This window comes from Ochotona princeps, chromosome 9, assembly GCF_030435755.1.
Source record: "Ochotona princeps isolate mOchPri1 chromosome 9, mOchPri1.hap1, whole genome shotgun sequence".
In the NCBI taxonomy this organism is placed as follows: Eukaryota; Metazoa; Chordata; class Mammalia; order Lagomorpha; family Ochotonidae; genus Ochotona; species Ochotona princeps.
The window spans coordinates 49,656,189-49,677,369 of record NC_080840.1 but is presented as its reverse complement, the minus strand read 5'-3'; the positions used below and the strand labels follow the sequence as shown (position 1 = coordinate 49,677,369).

Below are 21,181 nucleotides of genomic sequence, written 5' to 3'. Positions count from 1 at the left end.
GCGCGCCGCGCGCGCTCCCGGAGCCGCTCGTCCCCGCCCCGCGGCCGCCGAGCACGCGCGGCCGGACTGCATTTCCCATAAGCCCGCGCGGCGCCGCGCCGCCCCCGTCTGGGATCCCTCGGGAGGCCCGGGGCCCCGCAGTGCCTTTGAACGGCGGCGGGAGGCGGCCGGCGCGATGGCGAGCCCGGGTCGCCTGCTCTGCGTGCTGGCTCTACTCTACTGCTGGGCGGCGGATCTCGGCCTCTCCGTGCCGCTGAACACCGCTGAGACGAAGCCCATCATCGGTGAGAAGGCTGGGGCTGGGGGCTGCGTGGCATGCTCGGCGCCTCCTGTTACCGCGCTGCTTAGAAAACCCCCGGTGTAGACGGTTCCTGTGTGAGTGCTTTGCTAGGTTCATCTTGTCCGAGTGAGAGCCGGAGCCAGACTCCTTGTGAATCTCACTGAGAGGTAGCGGAAGCCTGGCTGATCCCTAAATCTGTCAAAACTGGGAGGTGGCGGGTGCACCAGCAGGTTTTCTTATTTTGTGCATAGGTGGGAATTCGTACTATGAGAATTTTCTTTTCTTTTCTTTTCTCTTTCTTTTTCTTTTTCTTTTCTTTTTCTATTCTTTCTCCCAACTCCAGTTTTACTTTCTTTCCTTTTTTCCTCCACACAGCTACTTATTTCCACCAGTTGATGCCTACAAATTCTGCATTTGCATCATATTAAGTTACTGTGTATTTGAAGTTGCCATGCACTATGCGTATAAAACATGGAGTAGACTTTAGAGGACGGACAGCAGTGGTTAGGATGATCAGTGTGACATCTGTTTAGTGTTGAAGGAGAGCTTGTGATGGTTGCTGTGAACACATTTGGGGTCTGGATCAGCCAAGTCCAGTTTCTCACAGTGATGGTTAAGAGGCTAGCTCAAATCGAATTACATGCACTGAGTTCTGTGTTGTGGGTCCCTAAAAGTGAAAACAAGGAACCAAGTTGGTCAACTGACTTCTGTTTTCTAGAGTTGAGGATAGCTGAGGTCAAATGTAGAAAAAGCATTTGGCGCTGGTTTATGGCTGACTGGATTAAGTCGCCACCTGCCGGGCAGCAGCTGACCGCCTATGCCAGGCTGTCCTGCTCCATTTCTGATTCAGTTTTCTGCTAATGGCCTTTAGGAAAGTGCTTTGGTCGCTGCCTCTCAGCTAGGAGGCCCTGATAAAGCTTCTGCCTCTGGTCTGGCCCAGTGCTGATCTGTGGGGCCATTTAGGGAGTCAGCCAGCAGCTGGAGAATATCCCACCCTACCTCTGTACCTCTAAGATAAAAACATAAATCTTTTTTTTTTTTTTTTTTTTACAAAAAGGGGGAAAGAGTGTATGTTTTGTGTCCCTGATCTGTTTAGACAAAATAGTTGACTGAAGCCAGCAAGAATGTGCGACGGTATATTTGAAGTAGGGGTGGGATTTTGGTCACATGATGGGCAACAGGGAGTGTATCCGGGGCTGCTTTCCATGGAGTGAGAGTGAGTACATGCAGGGGGAGGGAGGGAGGGAGACAGTGGAACTTGCTCTGATGGACTCTGCTTCTTCGTGTGCCTTGTATTCATACGATGTCTCAGTTCATCCCTTGTAGCCCCTCTTCTGCCCTGTCCCTCTCTTCACTGGGGCATTCCTTTTTCTTTCCCTAGCTATATTATCACTTTTCCTTAGTGAAAGCAATCTAATCAGCCAGAGAGGAAAACTCTTACTTTGGCATTTGCCGTAAGTTAAGTGCGAACCTGATAGATACCAATCATTGTGAGAAGCTCCCGATACAGAAGCAGTTGAGCAAGAGGTGGCGGCTCTTCCTGTTGCGTAGCCTGCAGAGACCTTGACAGTGTTCCAAAGGGTGACAGGCTGAGTGACATGGGTGCAGAGACTCACTGGATGGACATGTCCTGATGAGTGCTGGATGTCAGCACTGTGTGGGGGCAAGAGTTTCACTGTGAGAGAGGAGGTAGCTGGGGGCATGAGGAGCTGTCCAGTTTGTTAAAATTTAGGAACCTAAAAAGTAAGGTTGTGACCCCTGCTGATCTGTCTCTGACCTCCGTCCTGTTGCTTCCTCCCTGCTCTCTCAGAGTTCTAATCAGATGGGTTTGTAGTGCACAGGCTCCCACCTCACTCCTGGGTCTCTGCTTGCTGTGGCCTTGTCCTGAGTGGCTCTTCCCTCAGGGAGCTGGGTGGGGCGTACTGCCTCCCCTCTCTGCCGTCCCGGCGTCAGTGGTGTGTTCTGTCTTCTCCGGGCTGACGAGTCTGGCCATTCTGTTAACCACACTGTGGATAAGACGCCCCTTCCTCTTCCTCTGCTTTATTTTGTCTTCTCTAGTATTCCTGCTCCCCATCCTGTCCCATATGGTACTTTTTCTTCTTGTTTACTGGTTGTTCTCTTTCTCCTCTTCTCATACACTGAAATGAAGAACTCACAGGACAGAAACCTTTATTTTATTCACTCAGGTGCTCCCAGATTATAATAGGATGCAACATTGTCATGAGTGAATGAAGCCCAACGCTGTGTCCGTGTGTGGAGAACTGATTGTAATTGAGGTGTTCACGAAGAAAAAAAAAATGTGTAGAGACTTTGAGTAGTTAGTATGGAGAAGGTGAGCTGTTGATTGAATACATCAAGATGGTGTGGGAGAGATATACATGGGAGATATTGCCACTGTTTTGTTGTCTAGGAAACAGCATGTCTCTCAGTGCAGGTGGCCTCCTTGCAGATCTAAGGATTTGTGCTCTGAATTGAATCCTAGGACCACTGTGGGTGAAGGAGGCTGAGGCTGTTGTAAATCCACTTTGGGAGCCCATTTGGCCACACAAATAAGGCAAAGGAATAGGTTGCCTGACAGTAACATTTACTTCTCTCATTCTGTTCCCAAAGTCTGTGGATGGCCTAACATGATGTGTCTCCTGATTAATGCTATGAATTGAAAGAACAGTGATTTTTCACTGTAATATGTTAATCTTCTAAGCAGAAAAAAAGGAATTTTTATGAAATAATAAAATGATTTATTTTTTTAATTTTTAGGAATATTGATGCAAAAATGCCATAGTAAGGGCATGAAAAGCCTTGGAAAATACTATATTGCTGCATCTTATGTGAAGTATTTGGAGTCTGCAGGTGCTAGAGTTGTACCAATAAGGTATAGTATATTTTTTACGTTGTTTATAATAGTTTTTAAAATTTGAAATTCAGAGAGCAAGGGAGAGAGAAAGAGAGAGAATTCACCATTGCTGGTTCCCTCCCCAAATGTTTGCAATGGCTGGAGTTGGGCCAGCCAATGCCTGGCAGTTGGGATCGGTGTTGGTCTCCCACAGAGGTAGCAGGCCCCAAGTATTTGAGCCATCACTTGCTGGCCCCCAGGGTGTACCATAGGAAGCTGGAATTGGGAGTGGAGCCAGATGGCACTCTAACAGAGGATGTGTGTGTACCCTGAGTGGCATTTTCACTACTATACTACTCACTTGCCCCCAAATGACTCTTTTATTGTTGAAGTCAGTTCTTTCCATTTTATCATCTGTCATCTCAGTGGGGTAACATTGCATCTGAGTTTTGTAACACATCAGATGCTTGGAGATTCTCATTTTTTAATGTACATATTTGTAAGGTCAGTAGAGATATGTTACCATTTAGTAAGGATCATGGAATTAATTTCCTTTATTCTTGAAAAAAGGACCCTCCCAGGCACCATGAAAGTAATAAAGAATATGCAAATTAATCAAACTGATTCAATGTTACTAGCACAAGGAGACAGAATAAAAGAGATTTATTTTGAGAAGCTGAAAAAGAATTGCACACTCCCAAAGGTTTGTAAATGACTAACGCTGAAGTATTCCTTCAGTGTAACTTGACAGTGTTCTAGTTTTCTATGATAAAATGACCCAATAAAAATGATTCACCTCACGTTTTATGTGAATGGAGTTGAACTTGTGTTTTCACTCAGAAGGACCTAGGAACAATATTTCAAAGTATCTGTCGCGTACTGTCAATGTACACGACAGTGGCACCCTCAAGCACTTCATTGTAAGTGATGTCACACATAAAGTGTGTACAACTTGTAAGTAATTGTCAGTAATTCCTCATTGAAAAGATAACAGAAGTACCACTCAAATATAATATTCACAACAACCAAAGTGCAATCATTGTAATTTAGAGAATTGTACTATATAGTTAGTGGTCTCATGTTTAGGTCCCAATTGATTTTATTCTTGTTGATCTTTTATGCTTAACTTAGTCGGCTACCTTAGGATGGATGTTTGCCTTTAACTTCAGTTCTTTAGACTTTTAGTGGCAGGTGCAGTTTTTCAGATGAAGTCTTATTTGGCATGGAAGTGATGGCAGAGTGTTAGAGCTGTGGAAGGAGCTCCTGCGGGTTTCTGGAACCATGCTTTAAAGCTTGGATTGCAACTTTTCAAGGACAGCTCTTCTGTTAGGATGGTAGTTCTGATAATGTGGGTGGATGCCAGGAAGGCAAGAGGCAGGTGGACCAGTTCAGGGACTTTTGTGTAGTCCTGAGGGTTTGACTCAGAGCAGTGGCATTGTGATAAGTAATATATATATATATATATTTTTAATGAGCAAGGCATGATGAATAATAAAATGAAAGGTCATATGGAATGGGAAAGAGATGAGAAAGAAGTTTTGAAACCAGGGAAATTGTGAAACTTTATGACTTGTGAGATATTTGTATTCATGACACATATTCAGAATGTCACTGTCAGCGTTTATTAATATCCTACGTGGGTCCCTGTACTTTTTAAGGTAAGTTTTTACAATTGAAATCATGTGCTCCTGTAAGAGCAGTGGAATACAGGGATTAGCTTGGAAAGTGTGGCCCCCTGTAAAAGTGAGACAGAGCTGTTCACACTGGAGATGCTGAGTCCATTTTGAGTTGCTAGTGGTGAGGCCAGTTTTTGCAGTTCAGAAGGAATGAGAGAGAAGGGGAGAAATGTAGGCCAATCTCTGTAAGTGAGTAAGTGTGTTTTTGGTCTCTTCCACCTTCTTCTACTAGTTTGTCTCTCAGGTGCTTTTTGGTCTTAGTTCATCATAAATCCCCACTGAGGGGGTTACTGGAACTCATAGGGTTCTGACTTTTGAGAGGCAGTCCATGGGTCTCTTTTGACTTAAACATGTGTTTAGTTCACATAACATTTTAAAACATTTGCACATCAGATGGCTTCATAAAACTGGATTTCTGGCTTCCCCTGAAGTCACCTGGATCTGATTTTCATGGGGTGAGTATCGTCCAGTGGCAATGGTACCTACTCCTCCCTTTCATTTTGTGAAAACTCAGTGCCATTGGGTATGGTGCCAGGCTTTGACTTATTTTTTTAATTTAAGGAGAGAGTGGAATATTTTTTCTTGTTGAGAAGAGCTTTTGATTTATGAAACATCTGACAATATGCAAATATTATCTATGTTTAAAATATATGGCCTGGCCTATTCTCTGTTGTAGGCTCCTGAGGTCTGAGGGTTCACTCCCTATTCTCCGCATAGACCCCTTAATAGTGATAAGTGGATCCCAGAGATTCCATCATGAATAGTGTGGGAAGAATTTATTTAGAATTAATGAAAAGCCTGAAACTGGCTCTAACTCTAATCTGGAGCCTGACAGTAGTGCTTGCCAACGTGGTGGCAGCGTGGGTGATAAGGTTTCTGGATTTTCTCTTATGGTGCAACCTGGGGAGGTGGGGCTGGTGGAATACCGTAGTCGTGTGGACTTATATTTTGCTTGCCTGTTGCTTCCCATAGCAGGGCCATGTGTCAGTTTATTCTCGGTTTAGGGCAGTGATAAGCACTATGCTGGAATTATTCACTGTTTTTTGACTCTTTTCCAGGAAGGAATTTACTATGAACTTCTGAACTTGTACAGTTTATCTGGGCTTAGAGGAGAGCCTAGATGGTTTTGCTGGTGAAGCATAGCCAAATTCTGGGTGTCATATGTGTCTGCTTAGAAATAGTAGACGTGTTTTGTCTCCCAACAGACTTTTCCTCGGGGCTGCAATGGGCTGTGGCTGGCATCTCATCATAAATCTCTCTTTGGCACAGGTTTAGCAGGTGTATACCTTGTTACTGACTTGTAGAAACAGGAAACTGCTAACTGTCAGAGGGTTCCTGCAAAGATTGCACAACTTGATGCCATCTTCCCTTGATCTCATGTTTTACTGAGCTTCTGGAAGAGCAAAAACCAGAAGACGCATAACTGTGCCTCAACTCAAGCTTTGTCACCAGCTGTTGCTATTGAATCCCATCAGTTTTCTCTGCAGAAAAGGGATAAAATCTTCAAGAATGAGATGATAGGTTGCTCTTCAGGCTTGTTTACTCAAGGCTGTTTTAGGCTGTTAGACAAGTCTTCAGTGGTGTGTCTATGAAGTTTGTGAATGTGTCATGAGATCTGAACGGTTCTTTTTTTCCAATTCACAGTGGTTCTAGACCATTGCACCTGATTGATGAAGCAGGGCCTGGACATTATTTTTACATTGTCTTTATCTGTTAGGGCTGCCTGCCTCTTATTAAAATAAGAATGATAGCACGGTTATTTATGTAACGTTTACATAAAATGTTGAGTACTCTTATTTTGTATTTTTTTATTGTTTTAAGGCTTGATCTTAAAAAGGAGGAATATGAGCAACTTTTCAAATCAATTAATGGGTAAGTTGACAGTTACTCTCCTGATAGATGAGTGCCTATGTATGTTGCTGCTTTTGCAAAAAAACTCCATAAATATTATGCATGTTTTTATGTGACTAACAATGAGTTGTGTAACTATAGTCTTCTGAGTAGTTTTCCATCCTAAATCTGAGGATTTTTATTGGTTATTTTTTCAAAGGTAGTTTGAATAGAACTTGGAACATTTTTCTTTATTTTCAAGTCAACCCTACAGATTTTAATAGTACTTGTTTCTGACAGGGAGTCAGCCAAGAATGAGTCATTGTAAATACTTTTTTAAGAAGAACTTTATTATTATTTTGCTTTTCAAAAACTTCTTTATTTATTGCTTGTTTTTTTGGAAAGAGCTATGTTTGGGAAGTTATTTTCTTTCAGTCCTGCTCAGTAAATACTTACCAGAAAATCTTAGTTCATTTTGATAATACAGTTACCAGACACATTGTATGCAAGGCACTTGACATGGATAATGCAAGCGAAGTACTAGGGGGAATATGATGGCTGAGCCTCAGAAGTGGACCGTTTGAAGCACTTTGTCCCACTGTCTTTCCAACTGCATACCTATTGGAATGGAATCTGAAGGAGTCAGAGTTGAGGCAAGAACAGGTATTTTTGATAGCCTGTTCGGATGCGGTGACGTTTCTACAGCTGGTGAGAATACTGTTTTCTTTCTTCCCCAACTGCTCTCTAACAGGCGCCAACTTGCTCTAGAGTGGAGAAAGCAGGGGCCACATTTATGGTGTCTGAATGTCAGCACTGAGCAGTACTCAAATGCAGCCTCAGAACACCTTTATTGTGCTTCTGGGACACATGGAGCTGCTGGTCCCTATAATATTTTGTGGGGATGTACAGAGATGGAAAGAGAACTTTACTTTAGAGCAAAGATAGTCAAGTTTTATATTATAAAAGGACTTCATGATACAAATGTATTCAGAGACAGATTTTAAAATATGTTTGTGGGAAGATTAAAATATCAGAACTACTAATGAGTCTTTGTGAAGCACTTTATTTGCAGGGTTTATTTATAAGCTGATCCAAAGCCAAAACCCAGGAGCCTCTTTTGGGTCTCTCCCTTGGGTACAGGGTCCCAAGGCTTTGGATTGTCCTCTACTGCCTTCCCAGGCCATAAGCAGGGAGCTGGAAGGAAAGTGGAGTAGCTGGGACCCAGCTTTCACATGGGCTCCCAGCACATGCAAGGCGAGGACTTTAGCCACTTGGCTACTGCAGTGGGCCCTTGTTCCTATTTGATCTCTAGCTTGTGTGCTCTGCTGCCCTTCCCCCATTTGTCCATATTCTCTTTATAAGTAGGTTTGTTTATCAAAAAAGTTTTGTAAGAATGTACGCAAAATTGTTAATAACTGCAGTCATTTCTGAATGACTAGGTTTGTCAATACTTTTTTTTTTGGCCTTAGTTTTCTAACTTTCTATATTATTTTACTGTTTATGTTAGCAAAAAGTTGTTGTAAAATGGAAAGATTATTTATGTTCTGTGGTGGGGGCATGGTTGGAGGAATGCACCTTATTTGATTTTGTTTCAGAGTCCTTTTCCCTGGAGGAAGTGTTAACCTCATGCACTCAGGCTACGCCCATGTGGCTAAGATCTTTTACAACTTGGCCATACAGGTAAATACTGGCTGTTTCTTATTGTTCATTTGGGTTTTTCTGACTTGCCCTGAAAATGATCCCTTTTGAAAGTGTATGGAAATGCATCCTTTACAATGATCCTGGCCTCTCCATCCCGTTAACTGGGAGGTGTCTGTTCTTGAGGCAGTTGGTGGCTGCTGTGCCCGTGTTCACTATGCTTTCTCCCAATCTAGCTCTCCAGGGAACCGCCCAAGCCAAGATGTGTAGCCCTTTCCACTGGTGCTCAGTATTATGAACAATATCCTCCTATGGCTTAGTAACTCTGTGATCTCCTTTTGTCCTCTCTTGCTTTATTATAGCAAAATACATATTTATTAATGTTCCTCGGTCATTAATTCTCCTCTCCCCTTAAAAAGCATACTATGCAATAATTTGCTTGTTTTTTGAAAGAATTAGAGGGAGAGATGGGGAGAGAGAGTATCTTTTACCCTCTGATTCATTCCCCAAATGGCTATAATAACCAGGGCTGGGACAGGTCAGAGTCAGCTGTGTGGAACTCCTTCTGGGTCGTCCATTTAGGTGACAGGGGTGCAAGCACTTGGCCATCTGCTGCTGCTTTCTCAGGCATATAATAAGGAGCTGAATTTCACAGAAGTGGAGCAGCCAGGACCAGTGCTCATATGGGATGCTGGCATCACCTGGTGGTGTCTAACCTCAGTGCCCCATGCTGGCCTCCCTAGTCAGCTTTTCCTCTCAGGTACCTTAGACCTCGTGCATGTCTAGGGAATAGAAGCTCTAACTTCTCTTGTGTGTTAGCTCCGATGCCTGCTGTTTTTCCCCTCCATTATTAATAGCAAACTTCTAATCCTCCTGGCCCTACTGTGTTGCTACCACTTTCCTGCTGTCTTCCTTAAATGTTTTCCTACATAACTTTCAGACATTGGAAATTTTGATTTTTAAGTGTTGAAGAGCTATGCTAGCTAACCCATAACCTCTTGCAGTCTTTGAGTGAAGATCTACAGTGGTCCACAGATCGCCTTCTCTAGTCTGCATGGGAACTTCGGAGTCATAGGCTACTTGCCAATCTGGGAAAATTGTTCAGAAATCCATGCACAACCCAGTTGCCTGCTCAGTAATAAGAAACCAAATGTAATTTTTGACTTGAGAAATTTAAATGAACTTAATTTTCTTTTTCTTTTACTCTGCAAAGAGTTTTGATGATGGAGACTATTTTCCTGTGTGGGGCACATGCCTTGGATTTGAAGAACTTACCTGTCTGGTTAGTGGGGAGTGTTTATTAACTCTCACAGATACTGTTGCGACTAAATTGCCACTGAACTTCACTGAAGGTAAGTATATAGGTTTCAACCCTTTCAGATACATTCACTGAATAGGATTAATCATCAACAAATGTCAAAGTAAAAAGTGATTATATTATTAATTTTTAAATTATTTACATAGGCTAAACAAGTGAATGATCACCTTTGAGCTGATTTATGGAATTTAGTAATATCTAACTGTGTGTGATTAAGAACTCTGAAGTTAGACCTCATTTTGAGTCCTCCCTCTCTCATTTTGGCCTTGGAGAGTCATTCAGCCTCTTTTAGTGTCCATTTTCTTACTTGCCTAGGGTCTACATCTTAGAGTTTTCTGTGAGAATTAAATAAGGTGATGTTTTCCAGCTAGGGTGCCCAGTAGTTTAAGTTCAAGTCAAATAGATGTTAGCTATTAGAGGTTTCTTCTTGGTTTTGTACTGTTTCAGTCTCAAATGGGTCTATGGCAACTTGATTCTGACATGACCCTCAATAAGACGCCTGTTTCAGATGCCAGGCATAAGTCACTCCCCCAGGCTACCCATACTTCTTTTTTTTTTTTTTTTAAAGATTTATTTATTTTTTTTATTGGAAAGTCAGATATACAGAGAGGAGGAGAGACAGAGAGGAAGATCTTCCATCCGATGATTCACTCCCCAAGTGAGCGCAATGGCCGCTGCTATGCATATCCAAAGCCAGGATCCAGGAACTTCTTCCAGGTCTCCCACACGGGTGCAGGGTCCCAAGGCATTGGGCCGTCCTCGACTGCTTTCCCAGGCCACAAGCAGGGAGCTGGATGGGAAGTGGAGCTGCCAGGATTAGAACCGGCGCCCATATGGGATCCCGGCACGTTCAAGGCAAGGACTTTAGCCGCTAGGCCACCGGCAGGGCCCAAGGCTACCCATACTTCTTACCAGCTGTTTTAACTAGGTATTTTCAGGAACCGCATGTGTTTGATAATTCATGAGAAAACGCTGTATTTGATCACCAACCAATTGAACAAGAAAAGTGCTGTATTTGCTCAGCACTCAGAAACTCTGCTAGTCAGTATTCAGTTTTTATTGGGGTTTCATTATGAAATCCTGGTTGACTGAATCATTAGCCATATAAGATAACTCATTTTCTAGCCATCTTCCATCTCTAGACGTTGGGTTGGCTCAGAGATCAGAGCCTCTAATTATGTGATTAGTCTTTCAGGTGATGATCCATTCTGAAATGATCCAAGAGCCCACCTTGGATCATCTCATTAGCATAACAAAGGTAGGAAATCCAAAGTTCCCATCACTAGGGCAAAGACCAGAAGGCTTCTTTGTTATACCACGGGGTGTAGGAAGATAATAATTCTTATTGGCTGGTGAATTTTGCCAACCATCCTGTTCTAAGGATTTTGGGAGGAAAGTAGTCATACATAGAATCCATGCTTTATACTTTTAACTGTTGGGCGCAGGGGTCCAGGCACATTAGCAGGGGTTGAATCAGAAATGGAATAACAATATAGAATGCCACATAGGCTCCACCCACTATGCCACAATGCTAACCTCTAATATTATTTCCTTAATTCGTTATTTAGAAGAAATTTCTTAGATTAGCTGATATTTTAAATCTACATTGTTAGTTTTTTTTTTTTTTTAACATTTTACATCCCAGACACCTTTGATAATATGTTGAAAGTTTTAGATAATTACTAGGACACACACACACACACACACACACATGCACACACACACACAGAAAAATCTTACTTGGTTTGTAGACATGTCTAAGAAAGCTGAGCCAGCATTTTATATTTATTCTCTGACTAGCCTGCTAATTCTCATGCCAGAATTTTGCTTATATTAAAATTCTAAAAGAAAAATACTAAGTCCAGAGCATGTTTGAATTTATATTAAGCATATTTTTTGCTTGATTGGAAAAATGATGTCTTTCTCTTGTTATTGGTGATATTGATTATGTCCTTGTAATGGCTGCACATTAAGTGTCTTTGGTAGAATTTGTTGTTTCCTTTGTTTAAATTATCTCTGTTGTGCTTGCATTATCTCAGGTGCATTGCAGAGTAGAATGTTTCAGAATTTTCCTGCTGACCTACTGTTGTCATTAGCAATAGAACCTCTGACTGCAAATTTTCACAAGTGGAGTCTCTCCGTGAAGGTATTGCGTTATTTACATCATGAGGTTAACATAAATAACTGGTTTGATATAACTGTGGATGCATCAGGCTTTTTATCCCTTTGTTGAATTTCCATCTCAGTATTGGGCTGCAGGGCCTTCAATGTTGACCATTTCATTTCATTTCATTTTTGTGTTCTAGAATTTTACAAGCAATGACAAGTTAAAGAAGTTTTTCAACGTGTTGACTGTTAATACTGATGGCAAGACGGAGTTTATTTCGACAATGGAAGGTAAACACCATTCTGGCGTGTGTACTTGACTTCATCTACTTTATACCTATTTTCTTTGTATGCATATTCTGATGTGAATGGATTGTGCTACGTTGGTGCCTAATGACAAATGAGCATTTTTGAAGGCAAGAGGCTTAATTTTTCCTTGTTTCAAATCAATTGCAGTTTACCTGAGTATTTTCTAGAATAAGAAGATGAAGAATAGAAGTAAAGAATAAGTGAGAGGGGACAGAGAAATGAGTGAAGAAAGTGACTTTTGCTTCTAGAAGTGCTGCTGAATAACTGCCGTGACAGACTGCCTTACAGAGAATAACGTGCAGGAACTCCTCCTAGAGGGAGAGACCTTTAAAGTACATGGATGAGGTGGCAAGAAAGTGTGCCTCTTCAGTCCCACACATCCAACTTGAGTGGACTATTTAAACCAGCATTTAGCTACATTAGGAGAATTTGAGATAAAATTTGGGGTCCCCTATATGGAAAATCCTTGCTAGAACAGGGCCTACAAGGTTACATTGTCATGGCCAACTCAGATTATACCTGGAAACCAGATGCAGAGTTGTACAAAGAACTGCCCATCTCGCAGGTGGGTCCTGAGGGAGAGTGGATTAGAGGTTGGGGAGTGCATAAACCTGACCATTCATAATGACAGGCCAATACTTACTATTGCCTGTATCATACTAACTGGGACATTGGGCAAATGTCAATTCAAGAATTATGTGTGAATTTGTGGATAGCTATCGGACAGCAATGGCAGAAGGAAATCTGAATTATTTTTTGGGAGGAATAGACAATCCTTCTAGGCTTCATGCAGTTTCCCATATGAGATTTGTTCATAGCCAGAAAGCTTGCTAGTACACAAAGAAACAAAATGCCATCAATGAGAACTTGGCAAAAGCAACTGATGTAGAGGTAGCCCTGCACAAATCTTCAATACTAGAATAAGGGGATCAAATGCAATATAATCATCGTTGAATAGTGAAATAAAGAACACTTAAAAAATAAGCATTAAACAACCAGATGTGAAGGGAACCAAATTCAGCTATTAGAAATGAAAACATAATTGAAATAAAAACTTAACCACAGGCTAGTCGTAAGATTAGACAGTTCAAGAAAGATTAATGAACTAGAATAGAAGATAGGACTGAGCTGAAAGAAATCCTCAGGATCCACATCAACAGAAGTGTGGAATGTCCTGAAGGAAAGCCTGGAAACTGGAAGATAGTATAAGGAAGTGAAAACCATCTTATACCCACCAACTGCCCAAAAGTCTGCTGATAACATGTGCTGCCCGGGGTGTAGCCCAATGGATGCATTCATGTACTTACGATTCAGGTGTGAGCAGTTGCAATCATATTGGGAAACTGGCTCTCATTTCATAGTGAATTGAGCAATCTCTGATCTTATTACCCAGTAATTCTATTTCTTGGTTAAAAGTATCTTAGTGAAATTCTTTGGTGTATATGTAAGTGTATATGATATGGTTATTCAGAATATCAAAGGAAGGATGGAAAATAACAGCAAAGAATTAATAATTAAAGAAGTAGCATATAGCACAGCTGTTAAAAGCAGTGGGCATACTTGCATGCATCACTCTGAATGAGTCTCTCAGAAAACAGTTTTGAATGAAGGAAGTAAATCGTTAGGAAACATGTATTATGTATTTTCATTTCTATGATGTTCAAGACTTGGCAAAAAGGAAACGATATACTGTCTAGTGGCAAATCCAGAGAAACAGTGGGGTGATAAGCAGACTCTTAAAGAGTCTTTGGAAATATTCATCATATTTCTTTACATGGTAAAAATCAGATACTCATTTTTATTCAACTGCATACAAATGTCATTTTCATTTTTCCAACTGCTATTTTGAAATTTTAGAAATTGAAAAAGTAGATGGAGGAAGAAATGTTGTCGAGTGAGTAATTGGGAGATAAAAGCAGGGGAAATAGAATGACCAGTTTGATTGTCATGCGAGTGGATAGCCAGGTCAGTGCCCTTTCAGCCCTAATGCATTCGTTATGGTCCCCAAGTCCTGGTGAGAAAAATCTAATGAGGAAATTGTGGTAGCTGATGATAGCTTGCAGAGTGGCCATGGTTGGTTTCTAAGCTTTGCATAAAGGCACTGCAGCTTAAGACATTAACCTTTATTCATTCTGGAAGGTCCGCTGTGAACAGTGACACATATTATGGAGACTCTAATATTGGTACGTTTGTTATACTCTGGTTTCCATTGATGTGGAAGATTGAATGCCTGTAAACATAAGCAAGTCCTTCTGTGAGCAAACTGATAACAGTGGGGCAAGCAGGGAAGACGTAAAATGAGCCACAAGAAGAAGGGGACCCCATGTGGTCAGTGTGCCCAATGGACTGTGCTCTGGGATTCTCTGAGTTGGTGAGCCTTATGAACACTACCCAAGAGGCCAGGGAACTGGAGTGGAATAAGCTAGAATGAAGAGGAAGTAGCACATAGCATTAAAGATAGTCTCCACCACTGTCGTGCTTGTGCAGGGACATAAACCCCTAAGGATTTCGAAACAGCTGCTAAAGAATTTGGGGGAATGTTGGTGAGCCCAGTCTGAGATAGGCCTATTACCCTAATGCTATTCTTTTTGTTTTTACTTCAGCTGGTAGTATTCGAATTCACCTACCCTGAGAGCTGTCCTTGACCTCCTGCCCTCATTATCAACATCTAATAAATCTGTGCCAATGCTTGCCTCCCAAATCCTTCTTGTCTATGTTTCTTCCTCTCAATCCAGCCTGCCCTATCTTATTCCAGCGTTACACGCTTTCAGGGACAAGTGCAGTGGTGCAGTGGGTTAAACTGGCTGTTGGGGGCGTCTGTGTCCCATGTTGTTAAGATGGAGTCCCACCTTCATGGCTTCCTGCTTATGTATATATGTTGCAAGCTACAGATAATGGCACAAATATGTGGATCTCTGCCACCTCTGTGAGGGACCTGGGTGAGGTAAATGGCTGCTGACTTTGGCCTGGAACAGCTCTGGATGCTGTATACGTTTGGGGAGCAGATAGAAGACCAGTATGTCTTTCTGTTGCTCTGCCTTTGGAATGAAAAAACAACCATGATAAAGGTAACCATTTTTCACATGAATTGTGGCAACAGCCTCCTAAGCATCCCCCAAATCTATCCTCCAGAAACTACTGATGAGCCTTCTGAAATTTTGGTCTAATTGTGTTTCTCAAAGAGACTCCTCAGTGACATCTTCAGCCGTGGAGGACAAAGTATAGTTGTAGCTGATTTCATTCACTCCATGCTTTTCCTTGCCTTACCCTCTGGCCATAGAAACAATGTGACCTGCTCCATACACACAGCCCTCCACGTAGCACTGTTTCTCACCTCTATACTTGTCTTTTCATGTTCTTTCCTGTTTTCTGAGGAACTTCCATTCCTCCCTCTAGCTTCTAATCAGTGCTTGGCTATCTAGAAAACCTCAGGGCCGCTGTCATCTCCTGGGGACCTTCTCTGCAACTGTTGCTCTGTATCTTCAGTCTTTTCCTTCCTTTGCTTCAGGCTCTTTAGGAGCACGTGTGTTTGCTCATGTTCCACCATTCCCTTGACACTAAGAGTGCCTCTGCGTTGATAGGGCTTTGGGTAAAGCCTGAAGGTGTCAAATAAATGACCACTTAAGTGAAAGAATATTGGGATGGACATTAAGCAACCAGGCTTCATGTAGTTCTACTGCTATATTGTCTTACCAGACTTATTTGAATATTTTACCACTTGAACATTTCTTGACACCTTAAAGATAGACATATAGGAGATGCTCCATTCTTTGTGCTTCTTTTCCATTCTTGATACTTCTGTTGTACAGTGGTCAGGCACTTGAATTCACTCTAAAGGAGAGTGAATCACACTTGTTTCTGAATGTCAGTGTATGCTGTGTGAGTGTGTGTGGGGGTTATATGTCTGTCTGCGGTGCTGTTGCACTCAGACAACTGTACTTTCAGCTAGCTCTATTTCTCCAAGCACCTTTCACTGGTTGTAATTTCAAAATCAAAAAATAATTGTGAGAATTGTTTCAATTAAAGTAAGGAAGTGAAAAATAAAGATGTGAGTATGTAAACTTTCCAGAAGGTAAATGTTGTCTGTATTCACATTTTTAAGGATAGTTTTCAAGAATATGTAATAAGAGTAACAGAATGAATCTTTCCTTGGGTGTCTGTTTCAACATCTGTGAATGCATATATGGGCATTCTGTTTCTCAAAAAATGAGTTAACAGAATTGAATTGTTATCAACAGTCTTTACCGTGAATCATTCTGTAGACTGAAAGAGAAGCATGGTTTATGCTGAGACAAATTAACTTATATAAAAGTATACTGAAAGTGCTATCATAGTTGATTTTCTATGTGTAAGTCATGATGGAATGAATTCTTGATATGAAGGGCAGAGAAAGAGAACCATGGAAGAAACTCCTGTCCCTATTTCCTGAACTGAAATATATTTTAAGGCTCTATTATTTCATTTTACTGTGCTTATCTGGGAAAGCAAATAAATATATTGTAAGTTGTAAAAGCTCATGAAGCAGTGAAATACATTCATTGAGGTTTTCCAATTGACAGTGAACAGGAAGTTTTAAATTTTGTGTTTGAGGGCCTCCACATGTTTTACTCTGTGTGTCACATGCTATAGTGATTTATAAAATAATGTTTAAGTATAGCACTTAGAGCAATTATAAATGAGGTCATGGAATGTTCTTAATGCTAGTTTGTGTTCTTCTTACAGGCTATACATATCCAATATATGGTGTACAGTGGCATCCTGAGAAAGCACCTTATGAGTGGGTGAAAGTAAAAGGCGTTTCCCACGTACCTAACGCTGTGAAGGCTGCATTTTATTTAGCAGAGTTCTTTGTTAACGAAGGTACTGTGTGGCTACATGATTTTATTAATCTAGTGTGGTTTTGTAAACTCTTTGATTTGTAAATGTTTTCTTCTATAGGTTTCACATTAACCAATTAAAATATTAAATGATTTGAAAACAAAACAAAACAAACAAAAAATATTAAATGATTTGGAAACTCTGAAATTGAAAGTACTCAAGTCAAACCAGAACTTTTAGTTATTCAAGTTAGCAGTAACATTTGCCCTACAGGGGTTGAATTCTTGAGCAATAGCATGAACAATAGTTATTTTTTCTTTTTCAATGTAACCTATTTAGATTCTCCCTCATTCTGTTTGTTTTTTTTAGGAATGATGGTTTCATTATAATGTTCTCTGATATCTAATTGATTTTTTTCAAGATAGTTATACAAATTGAATACATAATGGAATTTCAGAAATTTAGTAGAGACATGCATTAAGGCCAGGCTGAAGCCAGGAGCCCAGAACTCCATGTGGGTGGTAGGGCTCCGGCTACTTGAGTCACTGCTCACTGGTCCCCAAGGTACACATGAGCAGGAATTCGAAGCACCCTAGGATTTGAACCCAGGCCCTCTGAAATTGGGTGTGGGAGGACCAAGTAGCATCTTAACCACTCGCCAAATTCCCACCACCAATTATATGTGGTCGTAAGCAGATTTCCTTAACTCTGTGCCTCCGTTTTTCTTCTTTGTGTATAAATTGGGTTCCTACTGCATTGCTGTGAAGATCAAATGAGAAAATGTGGATAATAAAGTATGATGTTGAAACAAAAAAAAAAAATTATTTTGGTGTAAAAAGTTGTTGAAATCTGGGGCTGGCGTTGTATTGCCATGGATTATGCCATCACTTGGGGATGTGGGCTTGCCGTACTGCAGTGCCAGCTGAAATCCTGGCTATTGCGCTTCTCGTTGAACTCTTTGCTGCTGGTGTACCCGGGGAGGCAGCAACGATGACCTAAGAGCTCAGGGCCCTGACAGTCATGTGGGAGACCCAGAGAGTTCAGATACTTTGCTTCTTTTAGGACCAGCTCAGCCTCTGTGGTCACTAATAAGCCACTGTCTTTCATAAAGTACTGCTGAATGCCCAGCAGGCATAGAGAACACAGTATGTTGGTAAATGTGACAGTTCAGAAGGCACAAACTCAGGTTCTGAGTGCAAACAACTCTGTTTCCTTAAGTACCTTTTGAAAAAACAGTTTTTCACACAACTTTTAGTCAGTTGTGTGGGGTTTCTCAGACACTAAACACTGTTTCCAGATTGACTTGAGAATCTGATTGGCAATGGAAGCAGGCCCACGAAGTGTTTCTGGACTTCATGTGCAGAGAACTTCAAAAACCCCACAGATTGGCTCTGAAATTTGAACCAGTGATGTACTTGAACCAGTGAACCGATGGATGGATTCTTTCTCTTTCTGTCTCTGTTTCTCCCTGTCACTCAACCTTTCAAATAAAATCCTTGGAGATTTTTTGACATCTATTCCTAGTTTTTTTTTTCTTTTTCATAATACACATTTCCACGAACTTTTTAAAGAATTCTCGAGACTTAACACATAGATTTCAAATGTTTTTGCCCCCAAATAAACTCAAACATACTTACTTTTAATTCTATTTTCCTTGATTTTTTAAAAAAGATTTATTTTTGTTTTTATTTGTAAGGCAGATTGATTGAGAGAAGGAGAGGTAGAGAGTAAGATCTTCCACCTGCTGGCTCACTCCCCAAATGGCCACAACAGCCAAAGCTGAGCTGATCTTAAGCAAGGAGCAAAAAGTCTTATCCAGTCACCTACACCTGTACAGTTGCCCAAGTATTTGTGCCATCTATGTTGCTTTCCCATGTCAGAAGCAGGTAACTAGATGGAAAATGGAGCTGGGCTTAGGGGTGGCACCAGTATGGGATGGCAGTACCTACAGGTGGCAGATTAGCCTGTTGAGTCATGTTGTCAACCCTCTCCGTGAGTTTTTGGATAATGTTTTGTACCTCAAAATCTGATTTTCAAAAAAATAATAATTACTTATTTTTATTGGAAAAGGAAATATACAGAGAGAAAGAGATACAGAGAGAAAGATTCCATCTACTGGTTCACTCCTCACGTGGCCGCAATAGCTGGAGCTAAGCTGATGTGAAGCCTGGAGCCAGGAGCTTCTTTTGGGTCTCCCATGTGGGTGCAGGGTCCCAAGGCTCTGGGCCGTCCTCGACTGCTTTCCCAGTCCACAAGCAGGGAGCTGGATGGGAAGTGGAATAGCTGGGGCATGAACTGGTTCTCTTATGTTATCCCAGTGCATGCAAAGCAGGAATTTAGCCACTAATCTACCACAACCAGGCTCCCCAAAGTGTGTGATTTTTAAGGCTGCTTGTCTAAAGGCATTGATAAACTGAAGAACTTTTGCCTTTTTGTTGTTGTTGGGGAAATAGATGTTGTCGTGTTCTGTTATGTTGGTGGATACAATTGAGAATTTGTAGATGCTTACTTCTCAGCTGAGCAGTGAAAGGTATGACAGAGATAGAAGATTCTACAAGGGGCAGAGCCTTACGTTGGTGAAGCGTGGCTTTTTGAACAGCTCATTCACATTGTTTTTGTTCCATCTCTGTGCTTCCGTCTTTGTCGCTTCTCCTGCCCTTCCTGGAAAGTCTGGCCCATCTTACAGTGTTGACTGTATACTGGAATGAGGTGCAGTTGGAAGGATGGTTTCATGACAAAAAGTCTAAATTTGTATTAAAAAATATCCCATGTGTATTATGAATCCAAAGAAAACATGTCCTTTGTCAAGCAGGAGTGAACGGTCCCAGCAACATGGCTGACAGCTTCATCACAAGGTGCTCTGTTTGGACTCTATCTTCCTAGGTGTTTCTTTCTCTGAAAGTGCGGGATGGGCCTGTATTTGGTTCATTTTTAGTGTAGGTTAAAGACTGAGCTCTCACCCCGTCACATTCAACTGTCTGCCTTCTCGCTTGCCTCTTAGTCTTCCCCTAATTCTTCATTATCTCCATCAGTCTCAGTTTGACCAGTTTCTCTTGAAGCAGTTCAATGAAAATATAAAGACATGACACCTGATTTCATTTTGTATGGTTCTAGGCTAAAGTTCTCAAGTGTTAGATCCTTGTCCTATTTGTATTTCCAAACCCAGGTTTTGTATCAAGTGTTAAGCACATGTAGTCACTTAATACATGTTTGAATTTAGGGTTGGAGAGCAGACACACCTTGGAATCCTATGCTCTCTTAAGGGGTAACTGCTGTATTCCAGGCATTGCTGTATTTGGGGGAAAATTTTGTAAAGCATTTATTTTCTGTTTGGCATTTTCCCACTTAATGTTGATTACAGGAAGAAATACTGTAAGGCAGTTTTTTTTTTTTTTTGATAATTTTGTCATTCAGCCTCTTTAAAATGAATACTTTCTTTTTCTTACAGCTCGGAAAAACCATCATCATTTTGATTCTGAATCTGAAGAAAGGGGCGCACTGATTTATCAGTATCGTCCAGTTTACACAGGAAGCGTTTCTTCATTTCAGCAATGTTACATGTTTGATTGAAAGTCTAGGAAGTGTTAACAGGTCAACTTTGAATATCTTCCATGCTTAAACTTTTAAAATGACTTGCTACTTTTGCCAATGTTAGAAAACCAGATTCCTTTTCTCCGATGTGACTGCCTCAGATTCTTCATTCAATTTATAGATATTTATATCATATTTGATAAACAGACAAATAATCATAGTGTTTTTCAAGATGTCTTTTATCTGAAGATTTAAAAATAAATGTATTGAAGATACCAATGCTTTTTCTAATTGATTTTGAAATAAATATCACTCTGTGCTGACGGTACTGAGATGTTTATGTTTTACTTACAGTTTGCTTTTTTGTCTCAGGAATTTGTGTTTGTGTGGGTTGATAAGAGTAAATATAAAACCACCTCTTCTGTTTTAGTTTGCAGTTAAAATGCGCATATTCTGAAAGCACAACATCTTTACCTTCTATGATATCCAAGCACACAGTAGGTGCTCAATAAATGCTTGGGATTACCTGCTCAGAAGTGCACTTCCTTCCTATGGAAAATGATGTTCATATGTTTATTTTGCTACATTTTAATGTGACATTCAATCTGTGCTTTCCTTCTCTATTCTCTGTAATCACATAGAAATACCTCAAAAGTCTGAAATTTCGTAATTCCTTACAAGCTCTTGAGGAGAAGGAGGAAATTGTTTAATAAACATTGTTTTTGCCTTTATGCTTTGGTTTTCCAGAGCTGTTGTTATGGAGGTTCTAGAAACACAAGAAGGTAGCAAAAAGGAAAGATGAAATTATGAATTATTTTGCAGATAGAACAATAAAAATAATT

At 40.9% G+C, this 21,181-nt stretch overlaps 1 protein-coding gene across 1 annotated transcript; it reads left to right on the top strand.

Annotated features, from left to right (window-relative positions):
- The first annotated feature begins 26 nt into the window (after positions 1–26).
- On the top strand, positions 27–20,541 carry GGH (gamma-glutamyl hydrolase). Its single transcript, XM_004588010.3, has 9 exons — positions 27–284; positions 3,038–3,152; positions 6,611–6,661; positions 8,215–8,299; positions 9,471–9,609; positions 11,615–11,721; positions 11,882–11,972; positions 16,713–16,850; positions 20,257–20,541. Exons 1-9 carry the CDS (start codon positions 176–178, stop codon positions 20,376–20,378), a joined length of 957 nt encoding a protein of 318 aa, XP_004588067.2. The 5' UTR covers positions 27–175; the 3' UTR covers positions 20,379–20,541.
- Positions 20,542–21,181: the final 640 nt, after the last annotated feature.